We start from the raw sequence: 21,449 nt of genomic DNA on the forward strand, positions 1-21,449 counted from the left end.
GGGTGTCAGGAGGTTGGGACATCCCCCTTTTCTATAGTAGCCGACAACAGGACAAGGGGTGATGGGATGAAGCTGGAACACAAAAAGTGCCACTTAAACATAAGAAAACACTATTTCAGCATGAGAGTGACGGAGCCCTGGCACAGGCTGTCCAGGGGCGTTGTGGAGGCTCCTTCCTTGGAGGGCTTCAAGACCCGCCTGGACGTGTTCCTATGCGGCCTGGTCTAGGTGAACCTGCTTCTGCAGGGGGGTTGGACTAGATGATCTCTAAAGGTCCCTTCCAACCCCACCATTCTATGAATGTGGGAGCATCTGGTTTCAGACGCCGTTGAGATCCCTGGAGCTTGGCCAAGGCTCAGGGAGGAACCAAGGGAGTCTCTTGACCTACTGGGCTTTGATCATCTATTTTCACACATGGCCTTGACAGTCTGCCCCCAAACAAGCACAAGAATACGTTCTCACGGCATTTATCTTCACTAATAATTTTATTCTGTCTAACCGACATCTGTCACTAATATAATCCTACATTTAGGTAATAGCCATAAAGGCATTGCCTCTTGTTCTTCAGTCCATTTCTGCTTATCTCTCGCAGCTACAATTTATGTCCCAAGAGCTGGAGATGGTGGACTGGGGCTCTATGAAACCCTGGAACCTTTCCAGTTTCTGCCTTCTATCCGGGTCTCTCTTGTTATGCCATCCTCCCATGAACCCAGACTCGAGAAATGCACGTGTACTTTGGGCTTCCCCAGTTGCTCATCACAAGAAGTTTGATGGAGGAAAAAGCTCTGGAGATCTGTGTGTTCTGTGAAGAAAGAAAAGGAAACGGAGGTGTTCAGAGCAACAGTGTAGCCACATCTCCCCCTGCCAGCCCTGCTCCTGCTCAGGAACAGGCTCCCCAAAGCAGCTGGGCATCCTCTGCATGCCATTCTTGGGACTGCATCTCCTTCCCTCGGCCCTCTGCCTCTGCTGCTTGTTCTGTGCTGACAGAGAGGCCCAGGAGGGGCTGTGATGCGTAGGGCAGCTGCTGGGCAACTCCACGACGCTCCCCTTGTCCCCTCAGCTCGCCTTCCCCTGGCAGCACGAGGGCAGGGGAGAGAAGGGGCTATGCTGGGAGGAGAGGACACTGTCCCATCCGCCACAGGCCACAAGACAGAGTGCTGGGGCTGCCCAAGGGCTTTTGGCACCGGCCACCCCTCTTTCTGCAGGGCACAAAGGCCTTGCTCTGGTGCAGCGTCTGCGTGTGCAGCTGGCTCCGCTGAAGGCAGCGGCTGCAGCCAGGGATCTCTCGGAGCTTGTGCTCCCACCTGCCTGGTCCTGCCCGTGTTGTCCTTTTGCTGCCACTACCACACGCTGCTCAGCCCTCACAACCCCACACCAGGTCTCTCTCAAAGCAAGCCAGTGCCCAGGGAGACAGCATTCACATCCTCCCTGCTGTGGACTTGCAGGCAAACCTCTTTTGCTCCGTGCCACCTCCCCCCCATGCCCAGACCGTACCTTCAGAGAGAAGGGCTGAATGGACTCTTTTGCCACATCATAGATGAACGAACCGAGCCAAGTTTCCTCTTCACTTTCAGCCTCAAATCCCTCGGGAGCAAAACAGGAGAGAGCTCAGACTCAAGTCGACAAAAAAGGAACGTTTGTACGTGCTGCACCAGCCCTGCTACCTACCCAGCCTCTCCCGGGCAATAACCACAGCCTGGTGCTGGCTGGGGATGGGCTCAGTCTCCACCTTGAGCTTTGGTCAAGAACCCAAGAGGGGCTTTGGCCACAATAAGTCCTGAGAGGGTGAAACCTCCTGAGCCCTTGAAGCAAATGGCTAGAGCACTGCAGTGCTCAGGAAAGAGCGAGGCAGCAGCCTCAGAGGGGGCACAAAAGCAGGAGAGTCCCTGCCACGTCCTCGTAGGGCCAGATGCAGCCAGAAGCCCCCAGCACACACTTACATAGACAGCCAGGCCTTTGGGAGCACTGCTGGCAGCCACAGACAAAGAGTCTTCCTCAACGATGTGCTGCACAGCGATGGCAGTCAGGTGGACTCGGGCTGGCAGCCTGATGACAACGTGGCCAGAATGCCCTGGGAAACACCAGCGCTTGCCCTGGGAGACATCCATCTGCAAAGCAGCACAGGAGAGAAACGAAACAGGAGTGAGTGCTGGGGCCAGCACAGCTGCTCGTCTGGCCTGGAGCACAGGAGCTGTGTGCCTGGGGCTCTGCTCCAGCTCCAGGAGGAGGTGCCTGCCAGGAAACGGACAGGAGCAGGAGGCATCTTCCCTGCCTGCCAAAGGGGCTCTGCCTCTTAGGGAAAAAAAGCAGAAACATGGGCTATGAAACCCTCCTGGTCAGGGCCCCCGCCTCACGCCTCCTGAAACAGCAGCAGTAGGTTTCCAGCAAGCCCTGCCCCGTGTTGGAGCTCTGGCTTCAGGAACCTCATCAATGCTGTGGGCCTCCACAGTACCACAGGCAGGCAAGCAGCACTGATGGCTTCTGCTACAGTACCTGCAAGATGGTGTCAGGCTCATCCTCAGTGCACCTTCTGTTCAGCAAAAGACTGTAGCCCCACTTCCATCCGCACCTGTAGGTGGGGGAAGTTCTCTTCATGTCAATGGTGGCACCTGTGAGGAAGGGAGAGCAGCTGACTGCGAGAGCCACAAACCAGGATGCCTCGGTGCTCCTACATCATTCTGAGGCAGCTGAGCAGCTCCAAGCCTGTCACTCCTGTCCCTGTGGCCACAGTGGTGAGGTCCCCCTGCTGCACAGGGCACTGCCAGCAGCCATGTCCCTGGTGACTGCTTCTCTCCCAGCAGCCCAAGGACAAAGTCTGAAGGTGCTGGGAGACAGCAGGCGCCCATGTGGGTGTCAGCAGACCAAAGCTGAGGGCCTGCTGCACTGGCAGCAAAGGATGACCCAGCCAGTCCCCTTCCAACTGCCCTGGAGAGGAGCAGAGTCCCTCCATCAGCACAGGAACTTGTGTGGGGGCAGCAGCAGGGGCACACACGGGCTGAGGGCAGCAGCGGGAGGGAGTCCGAGAGCCACGCTGCCACAGCCTTCCTCTTGGTCTGCAGAGAGCATATCAGCTCCCCTACTTTTGATAGCAGTGCCTGGAGCACAGCCTCCCTGGAGCTTGCTGCAGCCAGGCACGGGGCAAGGAGACGGGGCTACTTGTGTCCTTACCCAAGTTCTTCAGAGCCCATTGAGAATTCATCATGTTGACATGAAAAGACTTCTCCAGTGCTCCCTTGTCATCTTCCTGGGAAAGCCATGAAGGAACACAGACAAGAACCACATCAGCAGGCTGCTCAGCGTGCCTCCTGGCACCCAGAGATGCAAAAGGTCAGTGTCAGCAAATGCGAGGCAAGCCTTGTCCACGGAGCTGACAGACTCACTGCTGCTGACTGGTGCCACAAAGGCTGAGAAACTCTGTCTGAGGCTGTGAGGTGGGTTGACAAGGGTCCCCACACCCTCGTGGTCACCCTCCACACTCTCCAGGTTAGCTAGGAGACGTGCTCAGGCCCTGCAAGCTATGGCTGGCCCTCTGAGCATGGCTGGCTCTCACCCCTGCCTCAGGGGCACAGCCAGAGCACCAGCACTACAAGGGAAAGGACGTCAGGAGTCCCGCACTGGCCTGCAGCAGCCCATTAAACTGGGCCTGCAGAAGGGCCTGTGCAGGGCAGAAGCTCAGCCAGCAAGGCCCCAGCTGCTCCCTTGCAGGTGTCCATCCCATCAGTGTCACCAACCTCTGTGCCTGCCTTCGCCTGCATCCTCCACGCTGACAGCAGAGTCCCACAGTAAATGCCAACTGCAATTGACATCAGCAAGACATAGTTATTTGCCTGGGGTTGCAAGCAGTCCTGCACTCACCTTATCTCCTCCCTGTTGCTCTGGGCTGGGACAGCAGGTTGGCTGGGGAGGTGGGGAACGAGGGCTGCAGAGAGGGGCCACGTGCCTCTGCCCGGGAGCCATCAGCCCAGGCTTCAGGGGCTGTACAGCTCTGGGCTCCAGGTGTGCTCAGGGCCCCATTTCCCCATCCACTGAGACCAGGCTGCAGGGGCCAGGAGAGGTACCTCTCCATCACTCCCCTGCACGGCCCCTCTGGCAATCTCTAGTTCAGGCTTGGACATACATAGGCCCTTCACTCCCAGACACAGGCTGAGCCCTCTGGCTTGCTGGCCAGAGCAGCGGCATGCCAGGCACATCCTTTCCCTGCCTTAGTGGCAGTCCAAAACCCAGTCCCAGTCAAGGACATGCTCAGAAAGAATTTGGGCCCCAGAATTACCACACATAAACCCAAAAGCTGGCCATCTGAAGGCTGCCGTGCAGCACAGACAAGCGTTTGCTCACGCCAACTCACCCAGAAGCACTACGAGCAGCACCAAGAACCTGTTTTCCAGGGCTGCCTTGAACCTCTGGTTCTCCAGGGATGTCTTCAGCCTGAAACAGAGGGAGTCTTGTGGCCGTCAGTGAGCCAAGGCTGGAGCTAAACTCTTCACAAGCAGGTTTCCCTTTCCAGGCTGAAAAGCCAGTGTTTTGAAAGCCTGCTGCTGACACAGAGAGCTGGCAGAGCAGCACTCCGGAGGAACACATTCTGTCCTCACCCTTCAGCAGTGCCAGCAGCTCTTCCCCAAAGGAAGGGCTCCAGGAGCACCTTCCAAAAGCCATTGGCAATCATGCTGGGAAGCAAAGAAGTCAAGCAAACGTGGAGAGTGCTTTTCAGCAGTCTTTCTGCTGTGGACTTTGCTCTGTCTCTGGCAGGCCCCAGCAGAACCATGTAGCACATACCTAGCAAAGGGGTGTGTGTGTTGCAGCCAGTTCCACAGGCAGACTGCCAGTGTGCAGGCGAGGCTGAAGATCATCCCTGGGCAAAGAAACCAGAGAAAAGTCAGGCCTGTCTCTTGAGGCCTCTTCTCATGGATAAGACAGTGTTTTGTCTCCCTCTGGGGATATGGGCAGAAGACAAAGGCACAAAGGGCAGGCGAGAGTGCGCTTCTCCTGCCACTGGCACAGTGCAGCTCTCCCACCTCAGCCCAAGGACCCGACAGCAAGCAGCACTGCTGAGCTTACCTGCATCTTCTTGGGCTCTGTGGCACTCTGCCGCCGGCTGCTCTGGAGCAGTGTCCGAGCTGGGAGCTAGTGGCAAGCTGACTTGGGTCTCTACACTGACGAACCTACGTGGCAAGATGACTTCTGCCTCTACATTGCTCACCCTAGGTGGCAAGCTGAGTTCTGCCTCTACATTGCTGACCCTGGGTGGCAAGCTGAGTTCTGCCTCTACATTGATGACCCTATGGCAGGAGGAAAAAAACAGGTTCCAGTTGCCCACTGTCCCCAGGCTGTGTGAGCCAAGGCCTTTGCCAGAAGCTGGCCTCTGGAAGCCTCCCAAGAGCACATCCCAGCTGTAGAAGAGAGAGGGCAGCAAGGCTGGGCTGCTTCCAGGGCTCTCCCCTCTCCTTTCCCCATCCTTAGCTTTACGGGTCTGCAGTGGGAGGAGAGGAACCAAAGCGACAGCAGCCCAGCCCCATTCTCCCCTCATCCCTCTCTGCTCCCCCTCGTACCTGCTCTCCTGGCAGGGGGTTGGCTCCACTACTTCCTTCCCTGGCTTCCAGTTGAGACATCGGCATCTTGTCGCACGTACCCTCCTTCCTGGCATCTCTGGGCAGAGGTAGGCTACCTGCTCACACCTCCCTCCTCAGTCCCAGTCCTTGCCTGGTCAGGCGAAAGCAGCTCTCCAGAAGCAACTGCCCCAGAAAACTGCCGAACAGGGCTACTTCCCTCGTCACCATGGACGGAGAACTGTGACATCACAGTGGGGCTCCCTGGGCATCACAGCTGCCTTCTGCCTGGCACAAAGGTGTCACTGACATCGGGAACAGACTCCTCAAGGCCAAAGGCCCATTAGAGCCACAGAATCATTTGGGTTGGAAGAGGTCTTTGAGCTCCTGGAGTCCAACCCTGTCCTCACCCTGCCATGGCCACCACTAACCCCTGGCCCTCAGCATCTCAGCCCCACGGCTTTGGGATCCCTCCAGGGCTGGGCCTTCCCCCAGCTCCCTGGGCAGCCTGGCACAGGGGCTGACAACCCTCTCAGGGAAGCAGACATTCCTTTATCGCAGCACTGGGTGCACGGGGCATCGTTCCACTTAATGTGGGCACTGCAAAATGAAAGAACACTCCTTATATACATCAGAGGAATTAAGTGATTCTCTTTTTGTGGGTAATCCAGCCTCAATGAAACTGTTTTGAAGTTGTTTTTCTGCTCTGTTGTAAGGTTCTCTCCCTCACTGGCCCCCTAGACTGAATTCAAAGGCCTCAGCTCACAGGTGTCTGCACAACAGAGAAGGGGCCTTTGGTGCTTTTAACCCTGTGCTTGCAATTCTCTTATCATTCAACTCCAAGTCCAAATCATGTGTGTATAAAATAGCAAGTGAGGATAGGAATTTGAAGTCTATGAATGAGAAATCTCTCAAGTCTGGTATCATAGAGACTCCCAACAACAGCAGTGAGGTCTAGAATGGGGATATTCATGAGGGGAGTAATGGGGTTTCTGACAGGTCCCTCAGATAGGCTCCCCCTCCCATTTTATGGGAATGGAGCCTCTCCCCCTCCATTACCAATGTTAACTAATGCATTGCTTGTTGTGACACTCTCCAGGTCAGCTAGGAGACGTGCTCAGGCCCTGCCAGCGGTGGCTGGCCCTCTGAGCATGGCTGGTGGTGTCAGCAGGCAGGGAGCTGGGCACGGCCCCCGCCAGCAACAGAAACCAGTGTGGTTTGGAGCATAAAAGGAGGGCTTGGAGCATAACAATGATGGTTTGGGCACTCAAGGTGTGGTGTGGTGTAGGGGAATGGTTAATAAAAAGAGGGCATGGCCTGGTTGAGGGCTTGGACAATCCAGGCCTCAAAATGGTTGAAAGTCCTTGAACCAACCCACAATATGGCAGTTCACAGTGTTACAGGCAGCGTGATCTCAGTGTTCTAGCCAATGGGCTTAGTAGTTGGGGCGTGTGGACAAGGCATTGCAACCAATCAGAATGCTTCCCCAGGTCACGTGAGCAGCCATGAATCGTATAAATAGCCACGTACCACAGCCATAAAGTGAGCAAGAGTTTGAGCTCACATTGGGTGTACGTCTTGACTCTGGCCAATTTCCTACAGCGTGGACCCTAAATACCAACAGCTGGGCCCTTAAAATGATGCTTTGGACCCTGAGGGCTGTCTTTGCTGGGCTCCCAGGACTTCCTCCTGTTCCTCCCCCAAGCACTGGGTCAGACAGGTGATGGCCCACCAGCCACCCACGTGCTCTCCCACCAGCCCCAGCTGGAGACGGCCCTGGGGAGCAGTTCTTACAGGGAAGGACTGAGGCTCACGGACACTCCACCTGAAAGGGAAGAAATGGTACAACCGTGGCTGAAGAGAGGAGGGCTGCTGGGGGAAGATGCTGCTGCAGATGAGGCAGGAGGACTCACGGAAATAGTGGGCTGAACAGAAACAGAAGGTTCTAGAAACCCCCGTGATGAGGGAAGGAAGAAAAGCACGGAAACGTAGCCAATGGAACAAAATGGCCCCAGAAAGAACAATGACAAAAAACAATGCGTGTCAGGGAAGTAGAGAGAAAAAGGGATGAAAGGAGAACAAAAACCACGGGCACAGCAAGAATCGCTCTGCTAGGAGCGGGGCCAGCACCAAGGACACAGCCATCGAGGCAAAAGGAAACAGGAGGATTTTTATTTTTGTCTGAAACACTGAGAGAACAAGTGAAATAAAAACAACAAATTGAGCCAAGCAGCAAAATAAGGAAGGCAGTGCTCCTAACTTTTACTACATAGAGTTAATCATAGAAATTAAGGAAAAATACATGAGCAACGGCCAGAGTTATCATCACCCAGACCCGCAGTGGATGGGGAGCCCTGTGGATGGGTGCAGCGAGCATTTGGAGACCCTGTCTCCAGGCTGGGCTGCTTCCAGGGCTCTCCCCTCTCCTTTCCCCATCCTTAGCTTTACGGGTCTGCAGTGGGAGGAGAGGAACCAAAGCGACAGCAGCCCAGCCCCATTCTCCCCTCATCCCTCTCTGCTCCCCCTCGTACCTGCTCTCCTGGCAGGGGGTTGGCTCCACTACTTCCTTCCCTGGCTTCCAGTTGAGACATTGGCATCTTGTCGCACGTACCCTCCTTCCTGGCATCTCTGGACAGAGGTAGGCTGCCTGCTCACACCTCCGTCCTCAGTCCCAGTCCTTGCCTGGTCAGGCGAAAGCAGCTCTCCAGAAGCAACTGCCCCAGGCAACTGCTGAACAGGGCTACTTCCCTCGTCACCATGGACGGAGAACTGTGACTCACAGTGGGGCTCCCTGGGCAACACAGCTGCCTTCTGCCTGGCACAAAGGTGTCACTGACATCGGGAACAGACTCCTCAAGGCCAAAGGCCCATTAGAGCCACAGAATCATCTCTCCAGCCTGCCTGCAGTGAAGCATCCTCGCTACCCAGCTCCATCTGTGGGGATGCATCCATCTTCCGCAGGACATTGTCTATCTGAGCCAGGCAAAAATTCTGTACTTTTTAAGATATGCACACAGTAAATTCAAACGAATCTTCCAATTATCAGTCTAATCCTTCCAGATTCTGATATTTACATGAAATAAATTCAGAAGAGTATTCCAATTCTCAGACAAAAATTCTGAATTTTCACTGTGTGCACAGCGTCAATTCAGCCACAAACTCCAACTATCAGTCAAATCCTTTCAGGTTCACAAAGCTGTCTGTAATAAATTCAGAATAACACTCCAATTCTCAGACGAGAATTCTGTGTGCACAAAGTACATTCAACCAAGCCCTCCCATTATCAGCCAAATTCTGTAACTTTCAGACATATACCAGCATTAAATTCACAGGAGTAGTCTAGTTATCAGGCACAAATTCTGGATGTTTAACTGTGTGCACACAGTAAAATCAACCGAATCCTCCAATTATCAGTCAAATCCTTTCACTTTCCAGTACCTGTCAGTATTAAATTCAGAACAATGAACAAATTCTCAGGCAAAAATTCTCTAAATTTAAACGTATGCAAACAGTAAATTCAACCGAATCCTCAATTGTCAGTCAAATCCTTTCAGATATCTACCTGAAATAAATTCAGAATGGTACCCCAATTCTCAAAAGAATATTCACTGTGTTCACACAGTAAATTCAACCACGTCCTCCAATTATCAGTCAAATCCTTTCAGTTTCGGAAAGCTACCTGTAATAAATTCAGAATAACACTCCAATTCTCAGACGAGAATTCTGTGTGCACAAAGTACATTCAACCAAGGCCTCCCATTATCAGCCAAATTCTGTAACTTTCAGACATATACCAGCATTAAATTCACAGGAGTAGTCTAGTTATCAGGCACAAATTCTGGATGTTTAACTGTGTGCACACAGGAAATTCATCCGAGTCCTCCAAATATCAGACAAATTCTTTCCGTTTCAAATAGCTACCTGCAACAATTCAGAAGAGTATTCCAACTCTCAGGCAAAAATTCTGTATGTTTGTGTGCACACAGTAAATATAACCAAGTTCTCCAATTCTAAGTCAAATCCTTTCAGTTTCAGATAGCTGCCTGCGATAGATTCAGTAAAGTACGCAGGCAAAAATTCTGTATGTTTAACAGTGTGTACAAAATCAATTGAACTGAAACCTCTAATAATCATTCAAATAATTTCAATTTCAAATACATACCAACATTAACTTCAGAAGATATCTCCACTTCTCAGGCAAATCTTCTGTATGTTTAACTGTGTGCACATGGTAAATTCAACCGAGTCCTCCAATTATCTGTCAAATGCTTTCAGTTTCAGATAGGTACCAGCAATAAATTCAGTAGAGTACTCCAATTCTCAGGCAAAAATGCTGTATGTTTAACTACGTTCTCACTGCAAATTTAACTGAGCCCTCCAATTATCAATCGGATTCTTTCAGTTTCAAATAGCTACCAGGATAAAATTCAGAAGAGTACTCTAACTCTCGGGAAAAAATTCAGTATGTTTAACTATGTGCACAACATAAATTCAACCAAGTCCTCCAATTATCACTCAAATCCTTTCAATTTCAGATATCTAACTGCAATACATTCAGAAGAGTACTCCAATCCTCAGATGAAAATTCTGTATGTTTAAATATGTGCACAACGTAAATTCAACCAAGTCCTCCAATTATCAGTCAAATTCTTTAACTTTTAGATACATATACCCGTATTAAACTCAGAAGAGGAGCCGGGTCAACCGGCAAAAATTCTATATGTTTAACTATGTGCACACAGTAAATTCAACCGTATCTTCAATCATCTTTCAGTTTTAGATAGCTACCTGCAATAAATTCAGCAGAGTACTCCAATTCTCTGAATAAAATGCCATATGTTTAACTCTGTGCTCACAATAAACCCATAGAGTCCTACAATTATCAGTCAAATCCTTGCCGTTTCACATAGCTACCAGTACTGAATTCAGAAAAATAGTCCAGTTATCAGGCAAAAATTCTGTATGTTTAACTGTGTATCAGTCAAATTCTTTCCGTTTCAAATAGCTAACTGCAACACATTCGGAAGCGTATTCCAATACTCAGGAAAAAATTCTGTACATACAATACTCTATCAGACAGAAATGTCTTAATATTGACAGATCTGCACACAGTAAATTCACCAGACTGCTCCAATTATCGGACAAATTTGCTGTATATTTAAATCTTTGCACACAACATACTAAAAGGAGTACTCGGTCAGACAGACATTCTGTAAGTTTCAAATGTGTGTTCAAAATAAATTCTACAGAGCGCTCCAATTTTCAGACAGAAAATCTCGACATTTTAGATGCTTGCACTCCATAAATTCAGCAGACAGTTTCTCAGGCTGATATTCTGTATCTTTAACTGTGTGCACACCATACATTAAAGGGAGTAACCGATCAGACAGAAGTTCTATAAGTTTCAGGTTTGCTCAAAATATATTAAATGGAGTGATCCAAATTTTCAGAGAGAATACCTTTAAGTTTGAGATACCTAAACACAATGAATGCAAAAGACTACCCTAATTATCTGACAGAAAGGTTGTATAGTTAACTGTAAGCACACAATACATTCAAAACAGTACTCCATTTATCAGATGAATCCTCTAAGATTCTACCTGCAGTTCATTCAGAAAAGTACTCCAATTCACAGGAAAAAAAGAATTCTGTATGTTTGGCTCTGTGCACACAATAAATTCCACCTTAAAGTCCTCAAATTATCTGTCAAATCTTTTCAGTTTCATATATCTACCAGCAATAAATTCAGAAGACTAGTCCAATTATCAGGCAAAAATCTGAATTATTCCCTTTGTGCACACAATAAATTCAACAGAGTCCTCCAATTAACAGTCAAATCTTTTCAGTTTTAGATAGCTACCTGTAATATATTGTCCTGGTTTAGGCCCCTCAGGGAACAAAGACCACGATTAGCCTCGAGTAGGGAAGAGGCTGAGAATTGCTCAAGGGCAGGGAGAGCTTAATTGCCGCTTAAGGTTCAGGACAAAGCAGACCAGGCCACTCGGTTTGGGGAAGAAAACAGAGAAACAATTTAACGCAACATCGACTAAAACAAACCCCAAAAAACCCCAAAACATAACCAAAATGAAACAACACAGAGTGATACATCAATGAAGAGTCCAACCAGCCTTTTGAAGAACACCTTCTTGCCACCCCTCCCCTCTTCCCGGGCTCAGAGCCCTGATCCCGGGGCTTTTACCCTGTCCCCCCCGAACGGTTCGGGGGGGCAGGCAGTGGGGGTTTCAGTTAGCCTGTTCCCGATAGCTTCTGCCGTTTGTCCCTCCTCAGGACGGGTGAACTCCACACCAGTCCTCCCTGCGAGTCCGTGGGGTAACTCACACGCATGGCAGCCCTGCACGGGCTGCTCCGATGCCCACTGACTCCAAAGGCTGCAGCTCGTCTCTGCCTCTCGTGTGGGGCTGCCCTGCGGCGTGCAGGCTCTCCAGCACGGCCTGGGCCATGGCCCCTCCCCACACAGTCCCTCTCCCGTCCGGGCTCACTCACACGGAGCTGCTGGGAACTCTCGCTCCTGCCATGGATCTCCAGAGGCTGCAGGGGCACAGCTGCATTCTCGCCACGGCTTGCAGAGGGGTCTCTGGTCTGTTGCTTCTCCTTCCTTCCTCCTTCTCTGGCTGAAGGGTCCGCGTGGTCGCCTCCATCTCGTGTCACTCTTACACCTCCTGCCTCGCATTTCAAACTCCCGTCCCCTTGTCGTGGCTTTGCCCAGCCGGAGCAAAGGGGAAGAAAACCGCGACTCCTCCCCCTCCCCTTCTCGACGGAATGCGGAGGGGATCGAAGAGGGAGGAAAAAAAAAGTAAAAGAGCCCGCGTAAGTTGAAATAAGAACAGTTTACTGGGGAAATTGAAGAGTAACAACTATAACAAAGACAAGGGAATATTACAAAGAAAACTGGTGAGTGATACAGTTGCTCACCACCCGGGACCAGACGTAAGCGACCGCTCCCGACCGGCGACCGAGCGCCCGCGCGCCCCCCCGGAAGCTTATACCGGGGCAAGAGCTTATTCCGGCCAGCCCCCACCTGTACCCTGGGCATGACGGTTAGGATGGTATCGAATACCTGCTGGCCAGCCTGGGTCAGCTGTTTAGGCTCTGCCCCTTTCCTGGTTCCTCACGGGAATTAACTCTATCCTGGCTCAAACCAGGACACCCCTAAATAACGATCGCAGAGGCGCCAGATTGGCCCAGCCGGGCCGGAGCAGTTCTTACAGGGAAGGACTGAGGCTCACGGACACTCCACCTGAAAGGGAAGAAATGGTACAACCGTGGCTGAAGAGAGGAGGGCTGCTGGGGGAAGATGCTGCTGCAGATGAGGCAGGAGGACTCATCACTGCCTCTGGGATTAGTGCAATGGCAGCGCTCAGCCTGGAGGAGGCTGAGGGGAGCCAGGAGCACTCTCTGCCACTCCCTGCCAGGAGGCTGCAGGGAGCTGGGGGTCGGGCTCTGCTCCCCAGCCATGAGCAACAGCCCAAGAGGAAAGGGGCTGGAGCTGCCCCAGGGGAGCTTGAGGCTGGAGCTGAGGCACAACTGTGTCTCTGAGAGGGGTGTCAGCCCCTGTGCCAGGCTGCCCAGGGAGCTGGGGGAAGGCCCAGCCCTGGAGGGATCCCAAAGCTGTGGGGCTGAGGTGCTGAGGGCCAGGGGTTAGTGGAGGCTGTGGCAGGGTGAGGACAGGGTTGGACTCCAGGAGCTTCCCCGGCTTCTCCAACCCAAATGATTCTGTGGTTCTAATGGTACTTTGGCCTTGAGGAGTCTGTTCCCGATTTCAGTGACACCTGAAAGGCCGCTGCTGCCTTTCCCTGCTCTCGCTCCGTGCTGCGGCTCCGCAACTGGCGCCTGGCCTGAGCCCGGGGCACAGCCAGCCCAGCTCTGCCACCGCTCACCCACAGAGCCCCGCCGGCAAACAGCCAGGCCAGGAGCAGCCCCAGGAGCCGTGGGGCCAGGGCCGAGGGGCCACTTTGTCACTCGGGGTTGCAGCCGCACACACACAGCCCCCCCGCTCCCAGCTTTCCCTGGCAAAGGGAGACAAGCGGGGCAGAGACGGGCTGGGTGACACGGAAATAGTGGGCTGAACAGAAACAGAAGGTTCTAGAAACCCCCGTGATGAGGGAAGGAAGAAAAACACGGAAACGTAGCCAATGGAACAAAATGGCCTCAGAAAGCCCTGTGGATGGGTGCAGCGAGCATTTGGAGACCCTGTCCCAGCAACTGGGGAGTCCCACGCAGTGGGTCCACTCCTAGGGGAGGTCTCCAAAGGCACCGCAAGAGGGTCCAGCTCTTTTCAAATCAACAATGTCACATCACTTCAATGTGAAAGAACACCTTTCATACGAGGAAAGACTGCGGGAACTGGGGCTGTTTATTCTGGAGCAGAGGAGACTGAGGGGGGATCTTATTAACATTTATAAATATCTAAAGAGTGGGTGTCAGGAGGTTGGGACATCCCCCTTTTCTATAGTAGCCGACAACAGGACAAGGGGTGATGGGATGAAGCTGGAACACAAAAAGTGCCACTTAAACATAAGAAAACACTATTTCAGCATGAGAGTGACGGAGCCCTGGCACAGGCTGTCCAGGGGCGTTGTGGAGGCTCCTTCCTTGGAGGGCTTCAAGACCCGCCTGGACGTGTTCCTATGCGGCCTGGTCTAGGTGAACCTGCTTCTGCAGGGGGGTTGGACTAGATGATCTCTAAAGGTCCCTTCCAACCCCACCATTCTATGAATGTGGGAGCATCTGGTTTCAGACGCCGTTGAGATCCCTGGAGCTTGGCCAAGGCTCAGGGAGGAACCAAGGGAGTCTCTTGACCTACTGGGCTTTGATCATCTATTTTCACACATGGCCTTGACAGTCTGCCCCCAAACAAGCACAAGAATACGTTCTCACGGCATTTATCTTCACTAATAATTTTATTCTGTCTAACCGACATCTGTCACTAATATAATCCTACATTTAGGTAATAGCCATAAAGGCATTGCCTCTTGTTCTTCAGTCCATTTCTGCTTATCTCTCGCAGCTACAATTTATGTCCCAAGAGCTGGAGATGGTGGACTGGGGCTCTATGAAACCCTGGAACCTTTCCAGTTTCTGCCTTCTATCCGGGTCTCTCTTGTTATGCCATCCTCCCATGAACCCGGACTCGAGAAATGCACGTGTACTTTGGGCTTCCCCAGTTGCTCATCACAAGAACTTTGACAGAAGAAAAAGCTCTGGAGATCTGTGTGTTCTGTGAAGAAAGAAAAGGAAACGGAGGTGTTCAGAGCAACAGTGCAGCCACATCTCCCCCTGCCAGCCCTGCTCCTGCTCAGGAGAGGCTCCCCAAAGCAGCTGGGCATCCTCTGCATGCCATCCTTGGGACTGTATCTCCTTCCCTCGGCCCTCTGCCTCTGCTGCTTGTTCTGTGCTGACAGGGAGGCCCAGGAGGGGCTGTGATGCGTAGGGCAGCTGCTGGGCAACTCCACGACGCTCCCCTTGTCCCCTCGGCTCGCCTTCCCCTGGCAGCACGAGGGCAGGGGAGAGAAGGGGCTATGCTGGGAGGAGAGGACACTGTCCCACCCGCCACAGGCCACAAGACAGAGCGCTGGGGCTGCCCAAGGGCTTTTGGCACCGGCCACCCCTCTTTCTGCAGGGCATAAAGGCCTTGCTCTGGTGCAGTGTCTGCGTGTGCAGCTGGCTCCGCTGAAGGCAGCGGCTGCAGCCAGGGATCTCTCGGAGCTTGTGCTCCCACCTGCCTGGTCCTGCCCGTGTTGTCCTTTTGCTGCCACTACCACACGCTGCTCAGCCCTCACAACCCCACACCAGGTCTCTCTCAAAGCAAGCCAGTGCCCAGGGAGACAGCATTCACACCCTCCCTGCTGTGGACTTGCAGGCAAACCTCTTTTGCTCCGTGCCACCTCCCCCCCATGCCCAGACCGTACCTTCAGAGAGAAGGGCTGAATGGACTCTTTTGCCACATCATAGATGAACGAACCGAGCCAAGTTTCCTCTTCACTTTCAGCCTCAAATCCCTCGGGAGCAAAACAGAAGGAGAGAGCTCAGACTCAAGTCGACAAAAAAGGAACGTTTGTATGTGCTGCACCAGCCCTGCTACCTACCCAGCCTCTCCCGGGCAATAACCACAGCCTGGTGCTGGCTGGGGATGGGCTCAGTCTCCACCTTGAGCTTTGGTCAAGAACCCAAGAGGGGCTTTGGCCACAATAAGTCCTGAGAGGGTGAAACCTCCTGAGCCCTTGAAGCAAATGGCTAGGGCACTGCAGTGCTCAGGAAAGAGCGAGGCAGCAGCCTCAGACGGGGCACAAAAGCAGGAGAGTCCCTGCCACGTCCTCGTAGGGCCAGATGCAGCCAGAAGCCCCCAGCACACGCTTACATAGACAGCCAGGCCTTTGGGAGCACTGCTGGCAGCCACAGACAAGGAGTCTTCCTCAACGATGTGCTGCACAGCGATGGCAGTCAGGTGGACTCGGGCTGGCAGCCTGATGACAACGTGGCCAGAATGCCCTGGGAAACACCAGCGCTTGCCCTGGGAGACATCCATCTGCAAAGCAGCACAGGAGAGCAACGAAACAGGAGTGAGTGCTGGGGCCAGCACAGCTGCTCGTCTGGCCTGGAGCACAGGAGCTGTGTGCCTGGGGCTCTGCTCCAGCTCCAGGAGGAGGTGCCTGCCAGGAAACGGACAGGAGCAGGAGGCATCTTCCCTGCCTGCCAAAGGGACTCTGCCTCTTAGGGAAAAAAAGCAGAAACCTGGGCTATGAAACCCTCCTGGTCAGGGCCCCCGCCTCATGCCTCCTGAAACAGCAGCAGTAGGTTTCCAGCAAGCCCTGCCCCGTGTTGGAGCTCTGGCTTAAGGAACCTCATCAATGCTGTGGGCCTCCACAGTACCACAGGCAGGCAAGCAGCACTGATGGTTTCTGCTACAGTACCTGCAAGATGGTGTCAGGCTCATCCTCAGTGCACCTTCTGTTCAGCAAAAGACTGTAGCCCCACTTCCATCCGCACCTGTAGGTGGGGGAAGTTCTCTTCATGTCAATGGTGGCACCTGTGAGGAAGGGAGAGCAGCTGACTGCGAGAGCCACAAACCAGGATGCCTCGGTGATTCTAAATCATTCTGAGGCAGCTGAGCAGCTCCAAGCCTGTCACTCCTGTCCCTGTGGCCACGGTGGTGAGGTCCCCCTGCTGCACAGGGCACTGCCAGCAGCCATGTCCCTGGTGACTGCTTCTCTCCCAGCAGCCCAAGGACAAAGTCTGAAGGTGCTGGGAGACAGCAGGCGCCCATGTGGGTGTCAGCAGACCAAAGCTGAGGGCCTGCTGCACTGGCAGCAAAGGATGACCCAGCCAGTCCCCTTCCAACTGCCCTGGAGAGGAGCAGAGTCCCTCCATCAGCACAGGAACTTGTGTGGGGGCAGCAGCAGGGGCACACACGGGCTGAGGGCAGCAGCGGGAGGGAGTCCGAGAGCCACGCTGCCACAGCCTTCCTCTTGGTCTGCAGAGAGCATATCAGCTCCCCTACTTTTGATAGCAGTGCCTGGAGCACAGCCTCCCTGGAGCTTGCTGCAGCCAGGCACGGGGCAAGGAGACGGGGCTGCTTGTGTCCTTACCCAAGCTTTTCAGGGCCCAGTCAGAATTCATCATGTTGACATGAAAAGACATCTCCAGTGCTCCCTTGTCATCTTCCTGGGAAAGCCATGAAAGAACACAGAAAGGAACCACATCAGTAGACTGCTCAGCATGCCTCCTGGCACCCAGAGATGCAAAAGGTCAGTGTCAGCAAATGTGAGGCAAGCCTTGTCCACGGAGCTGACGGACTCACTGCTGCTGACTGGTGCCACAAAGGCTGAGAAACTCTGTCTGAGGCTGTGAGGTGGGTTGACAAGAGGCCTCACACCCTCGTGGTCACCCTCCACACTCTCCAGGTCAGCTAGGAGACGTGCTCAGGCCCTGCAAGCTATGGCTGGCCCTCTGAGCATGGCTGGCTCTCACCCCTGCCTCAGGGGCACAGCCAGAGCACCAGCACTACAAGGGAAAGGACGTCAGGAGTCCCGCACTGGCCTGCAGCAGCCCATTAAACTAGGCCTGCAGAAGGGCCTGTGCAGGGCAGAAGCTCAGCCAGCAAGGCCCCAGCTGCTCCCTTGCAGGTGTCCATCCCATCAGTGTCACCAACCTCTGTGCCTGCCTTCGCCTGCATCCTCCACGCTGACAGCAGAGTCCCACAGTAAATGCCAACTGCAATTGACATCAGCAAGACATAGTTATTTGCCTGGGGTTGCAAGCAGTCCTGCACTCACCTTATCTCCTCCCTGTTGCTCTGGGCTGGGACAGCAGGTTGGCTGGGGAGGTGGGGAACGAGGGCTGCAGAGAGGGGCCACGTGCCTCTGCCCGGGAGCCATCAGCCCAGGCTTCAGGGGCTGTACAGCTCTGGGCTCCAGGTGTGCTCAGGGCCCCATTTCCCCATCCACTGAGACCAGGCTGCAGGGGCCAGGAGAGGTACCTCTCCATCACTCCCCTGCACGGCCCCTCTGGCAATCTCTAGTTCAGGCTTGGACATACATAGGCCCTTCACTCCCAGACACAGGCTGAGCCCTCTGGCTTGCTGGCCAGAGCAGCGGCATGCCAGGCACATCCTTTCCCTGCCTTAGTGGCAGTCCAAAACCCAGTCCCAGTCAAGGACATGCTCAGAAAGAATTTGGGCCCCAGAATTACCACACATAAACCCAAAAGCTGGCCATCTGAAGGCTGCCGTGCAGCACAGACAAGCGTTTGCTCACGCCAACTCACCCAGAAGCACTACGAGCAGCACCAAGAACCTGTTTTCCAGGGCTGCCTTGAACCTCTGGTTCTCCAGGGATGTCTTCAGCCTGAAACGGAGGGAGTCTTGTGGCCGTCAGTGAGCCAAGGCTGGAGCAAAACTCTTCACAAGCAGGTTTCCCTTTCCAGGCTGAAAAGCCAGTGTTTTGAAAGCCTGCTGCTGACACAGAGAGCTGGCAGAGCAGCACTCGGGAGGAACACATTCTGTCCTCACCCTTCAGCAGTGCCAGCAGCTCTTCCCCAAAGGAAGGGCTCCAGGAGCACCTTCCAAAAGCCATTGGCAATCATGCTGGGAAGCAAAGAAGTCAAGCAAACATGGAGAGTGCTTTTCAGCAGTCTTTCTGCTGTGGACTTTGCTCTGTCTCTGGCAGGCCCCAGCAGAACCATGTAGCACATACCTAGCAAAGGGGTGTGTGTGTTGCAGCCAGTTCCACAGGCAGACTGCCAGTGTGCAGGCGAGGCTGAAGATCATCCCTGGGCAAAGAAACCAGAGAAAAGTCAGGCCTGTCTCTTGAGGCCTCTTCTCATGGATAAGACAGTGTTTTGTCTCCCTCTGGGGATATGGGCAGAAGACAAAGGCACAAAGGGCAGGCGAGAGTGCGCTTCTCCTGCCACTGGCACAGCGCAGCTCTCCCACCTCAGCCCAAGGACCCGACAGCAAGCAGCACTGCTGAGCTTACCTGCATCTTCCTGGGCTCTGTGGCACTCTGCCACCGGCTGCTCTGGAGCAGTGTCCGAGCTGGGAGCTAGTGGCAAGCTGACTTGGGTCTCTACACTGACGAACCTACGTGGCAAGATGACCTCTGCCTCTACATTGCTGACCCTAGGTGGCAAGCTGAGTTCTGCCTCTACATTGCTGACCCTGGGTGGCAAGCTGAGTTCTGCCTCTACATTGATGACCCTATGGCAGGAGGAAAAAAACAGGTTCCAGTTGCCCACTGTCCCCAGGCTGTGTGAGCCAAGGCCTTTGCCAGAAGCTGGCCTCTGGAAGCCTCCCAAGAGCACATCCCAGCTGTAGAAGAGAGAGGGCAGCAAGGCTGGGCTGCTTCCAGGGCTCTCCCCTCTCCTTTCCCCATCCTTAGCTTTACGGGTCTGCAGTGGGAGGAGAGGAACCAAAGCGACAGCAGCCCAGCCCCATTCTCCCCTCATCCCTCTCTGCTCCCCCTCGTACCTGCTCTCCTGGCAGGGGGTTGGCTCCACTACTTCCTTCCCTGGCTTCCAGTTGAGACATTGGCATCTTGTCGCACGTACCCTCCTTCCTGGCATCTCTGGGCAGAGGTAGGCTACCTGCTCACACCTCCCTCCTCAGTCCCAGTCCTTGCCTGGTCAGGCGAAAGCAGCTCTCCAGAAGCAACTGCCCCAGGCAACTGCTGAACAGGGCTACTTCCCTCGTCACCATGGACGGAGAACTGTGACTCACAGTGGGGCTCCCTGGGCAACACAGCTGCCTTCTGCCTGGCACAAAGGTGTCACTGACATCGGGAACAGACTCCTCAAGGCCAAAGTACCATTAGAACCACAGAATCATTTGGGTTGGAAGAGGTCTTTGAGCTCCTGGAGTCCAACCCTGTCCTCACCCTGCCATGGCCACCACTAACCCCTGGCCCTCAGTATCTCAGCCCCATGGCTTTGGGATCCCTCCAGGGCTGGGCCTTCCCCCAGCTCCCTGGGCAGCCTAGCACAGGGGCTGACAACCCTCTCAGGGAAGCAGACATTCCTTTATCGCAGCACTGGGTGCACAGGGCATCGTTCCACTTAATGTGGGCACTGCAAAATGAAAGAACACTCCTTATATACATCAGAGGAATTAAGTGATTCTCTTTTTGTGGGTAATCCAGCCTCAATGAAACTGTTTTGAAGTTGTTTTTCTGCTCTGTTGTAAGGTTCTCTCCCTCACTGGCCCCCTAGACTGAATTCAAAGGCCTCAGCTCACAGGTGTCTGCACAACAGAGAAGGGGCCTTTGGTGCTTTTAACCCTGTGCTTGCAATTCTCTTATCATTCAACTCCAAGTCCAAATCATGTGTGTATAAAATAGCAAGTGAGGATAGGAATTTGAAGTCTATGAATGAGAAATCTCTCAAGTCTGGTATCATAGAGACTCCCAACAACAGCAGTGAGGTCTAGAATGGGGATATTCATGGGGGGAGTAATGGGGTTTCTGACAGGTCCCTCAGATAGGCTCCCCCTCCCATTTTATGGGAATGGAGCCTCTCCCCCTCCATTACCAATGTTAACTAATGCATTGCTTGTTGTGACACTCTCCAGGTCAGCTAGGAGACGTGCTCAGGCCCTGCCAGCGGTGGCTGGCCCTCTGAGCATGGCTGGTGGTGTCAGCAGGCAGGGAGCTGGGCACGGCCCCCGCCAGCAACAGAAACCAGTGTGGTTTGGAGCATAAAAGGAGGGCTTGGAGCATAACAATGATGGTTTGGGCACTCAAGGTGTGGTGTGGTGTAGGGGAATGGTTAATAAAAAGAGGGCATGGCCTGGTTGAGGGCTTGGACAATCCAGGCCTCAAAATGGTTGAAAGTCCTTGAACCAACCCACAATATGGCAGTTCACAGTGTTACAGGCAGCGTGATCTCAGTGTTCTAGCCAATGGGCTTAGTAGTTGGGGCGTGTGGACAAGGCATTGCAACCAATCAGAATGCTTCCCCAGGTCACGTGAGCAGCCATGAATCGTATAAATAGCCACGTACCACAGCCATAAAGTGAGCAAGAGTTTGAGCTCACATTGGGTGTACGTCTTGACTCTGGCCAATTTCCTACAGCGTGGACCCTAAATACCAACAGCTGGGCCCTTAAAATGATGCTTTGGACCCTGAGGGCTGTCTTTGCTGGGCTCCCAGGACTTCCTCCTGTTCCTCCCCCAAGCACTGGGTCAGACAGGTGATGGCCCACCAGCCACCCACGTGCTCTCCCACCAGCCCCAGCTGGAGACGGCCCTGGGGAGCAGTTCTTACAGGGAAGGACTGAGGCTCACGGACACTCCACCTGAAAGGGAAGAAATGGTACAACCGTGGCTGAAGAGAGGAGGGCTGCTGGGGGAAGATGCTGCTGCAGATGAGGCAGGAGGACTCATCACTGCCTCTGGG

General features: G+C 53.5%; 2 protein-coding genes across 3 annotated transcripts; both read right to left on the reverse strand.

Moving 5' to 3' along the window:
• Positions 1-466: 466 nt before the first annotated feature.
• LOC133629616 (SUN domain-containing protein 3-like) lies at positions 467-5,993 on the reverse strand. Its single transcript, XM_062020305.1, has 10 exons — positions 5,547-5,993; positions 5,056-5,159; positions 4,774-4,849; positions 4,346-4,425; positions 3,732-3,793; positions 3,169-3,244; positions 2,494-2,609; positions 1,941-2,108; positions 1,495-1,584; positions 467-802 (listed from the first exon to the last, which is right to left on the reverse strand). Exons 1-10 carry the CDS (start codon positions 5,639-5,641, stop codon positions 689-691), a joined length of 981 nt encoding a protein of 326 aa, XP_061876289.1. The 5' UTR covers positions 5,642-5,993; the 3' UTR covers positions 467-688.
• An 8,452-nt stretch (positions 5,994-14,445) lies between these two features.
• On the reverse strand, positions 14,446-19,810 carry LOC133624866 (uncharacterized). 2 transcript variants are annotated; one of them, XM_061989654.1, is made up of 9 exons: positions 19,037-19,810; positions 18,755-18,830; positions 18,327-18,406; positions 17,713-17,774; positions 17,150-17,225; positions 16,475-16,590; positions 15,922-16,089; positions 15,473-15,562; positions 14,446-14,781 (listed from the first exon to the last, which is right to left on the reverse strand). In XM_061989654.1, exons 1-9 carry the CDS (start codon positions 19,620-19,622, stop codon positions 14,668-14,670), a joined length of 1,368 nt encoding a protein of 455 aa, XP_061845638.1. In that variant the 5' UTR covers positions 19,623-19,810; the 3' UTR covers positions 14,446-14,667. The 2 variants fall into 2 exon arrangements, with proteins under 2 accessions (XP_061845638.1, XP_061845646.1); XM_061989662.1 differs by lacking the exons at positions 14,446-14,781; positions 15,473-15,562 and adding an exon at positions 15,707-15,758.
• Positions 19,811-21,449: the final 1,639 nt, after the last annotated feature.

This window comes from Colius striatus, chromosome 1, assembly GCF_028858725.1.
Source record: "Colius striatus isolate bColStr4 chromosome 1, bColStr4.1.hap1, whole genome shotgun sequence".
NCBI lineage: Eukaryota > Metazoa > Chordata > Aves > Coliiformes > Coliidae > Colius > Colius striatus.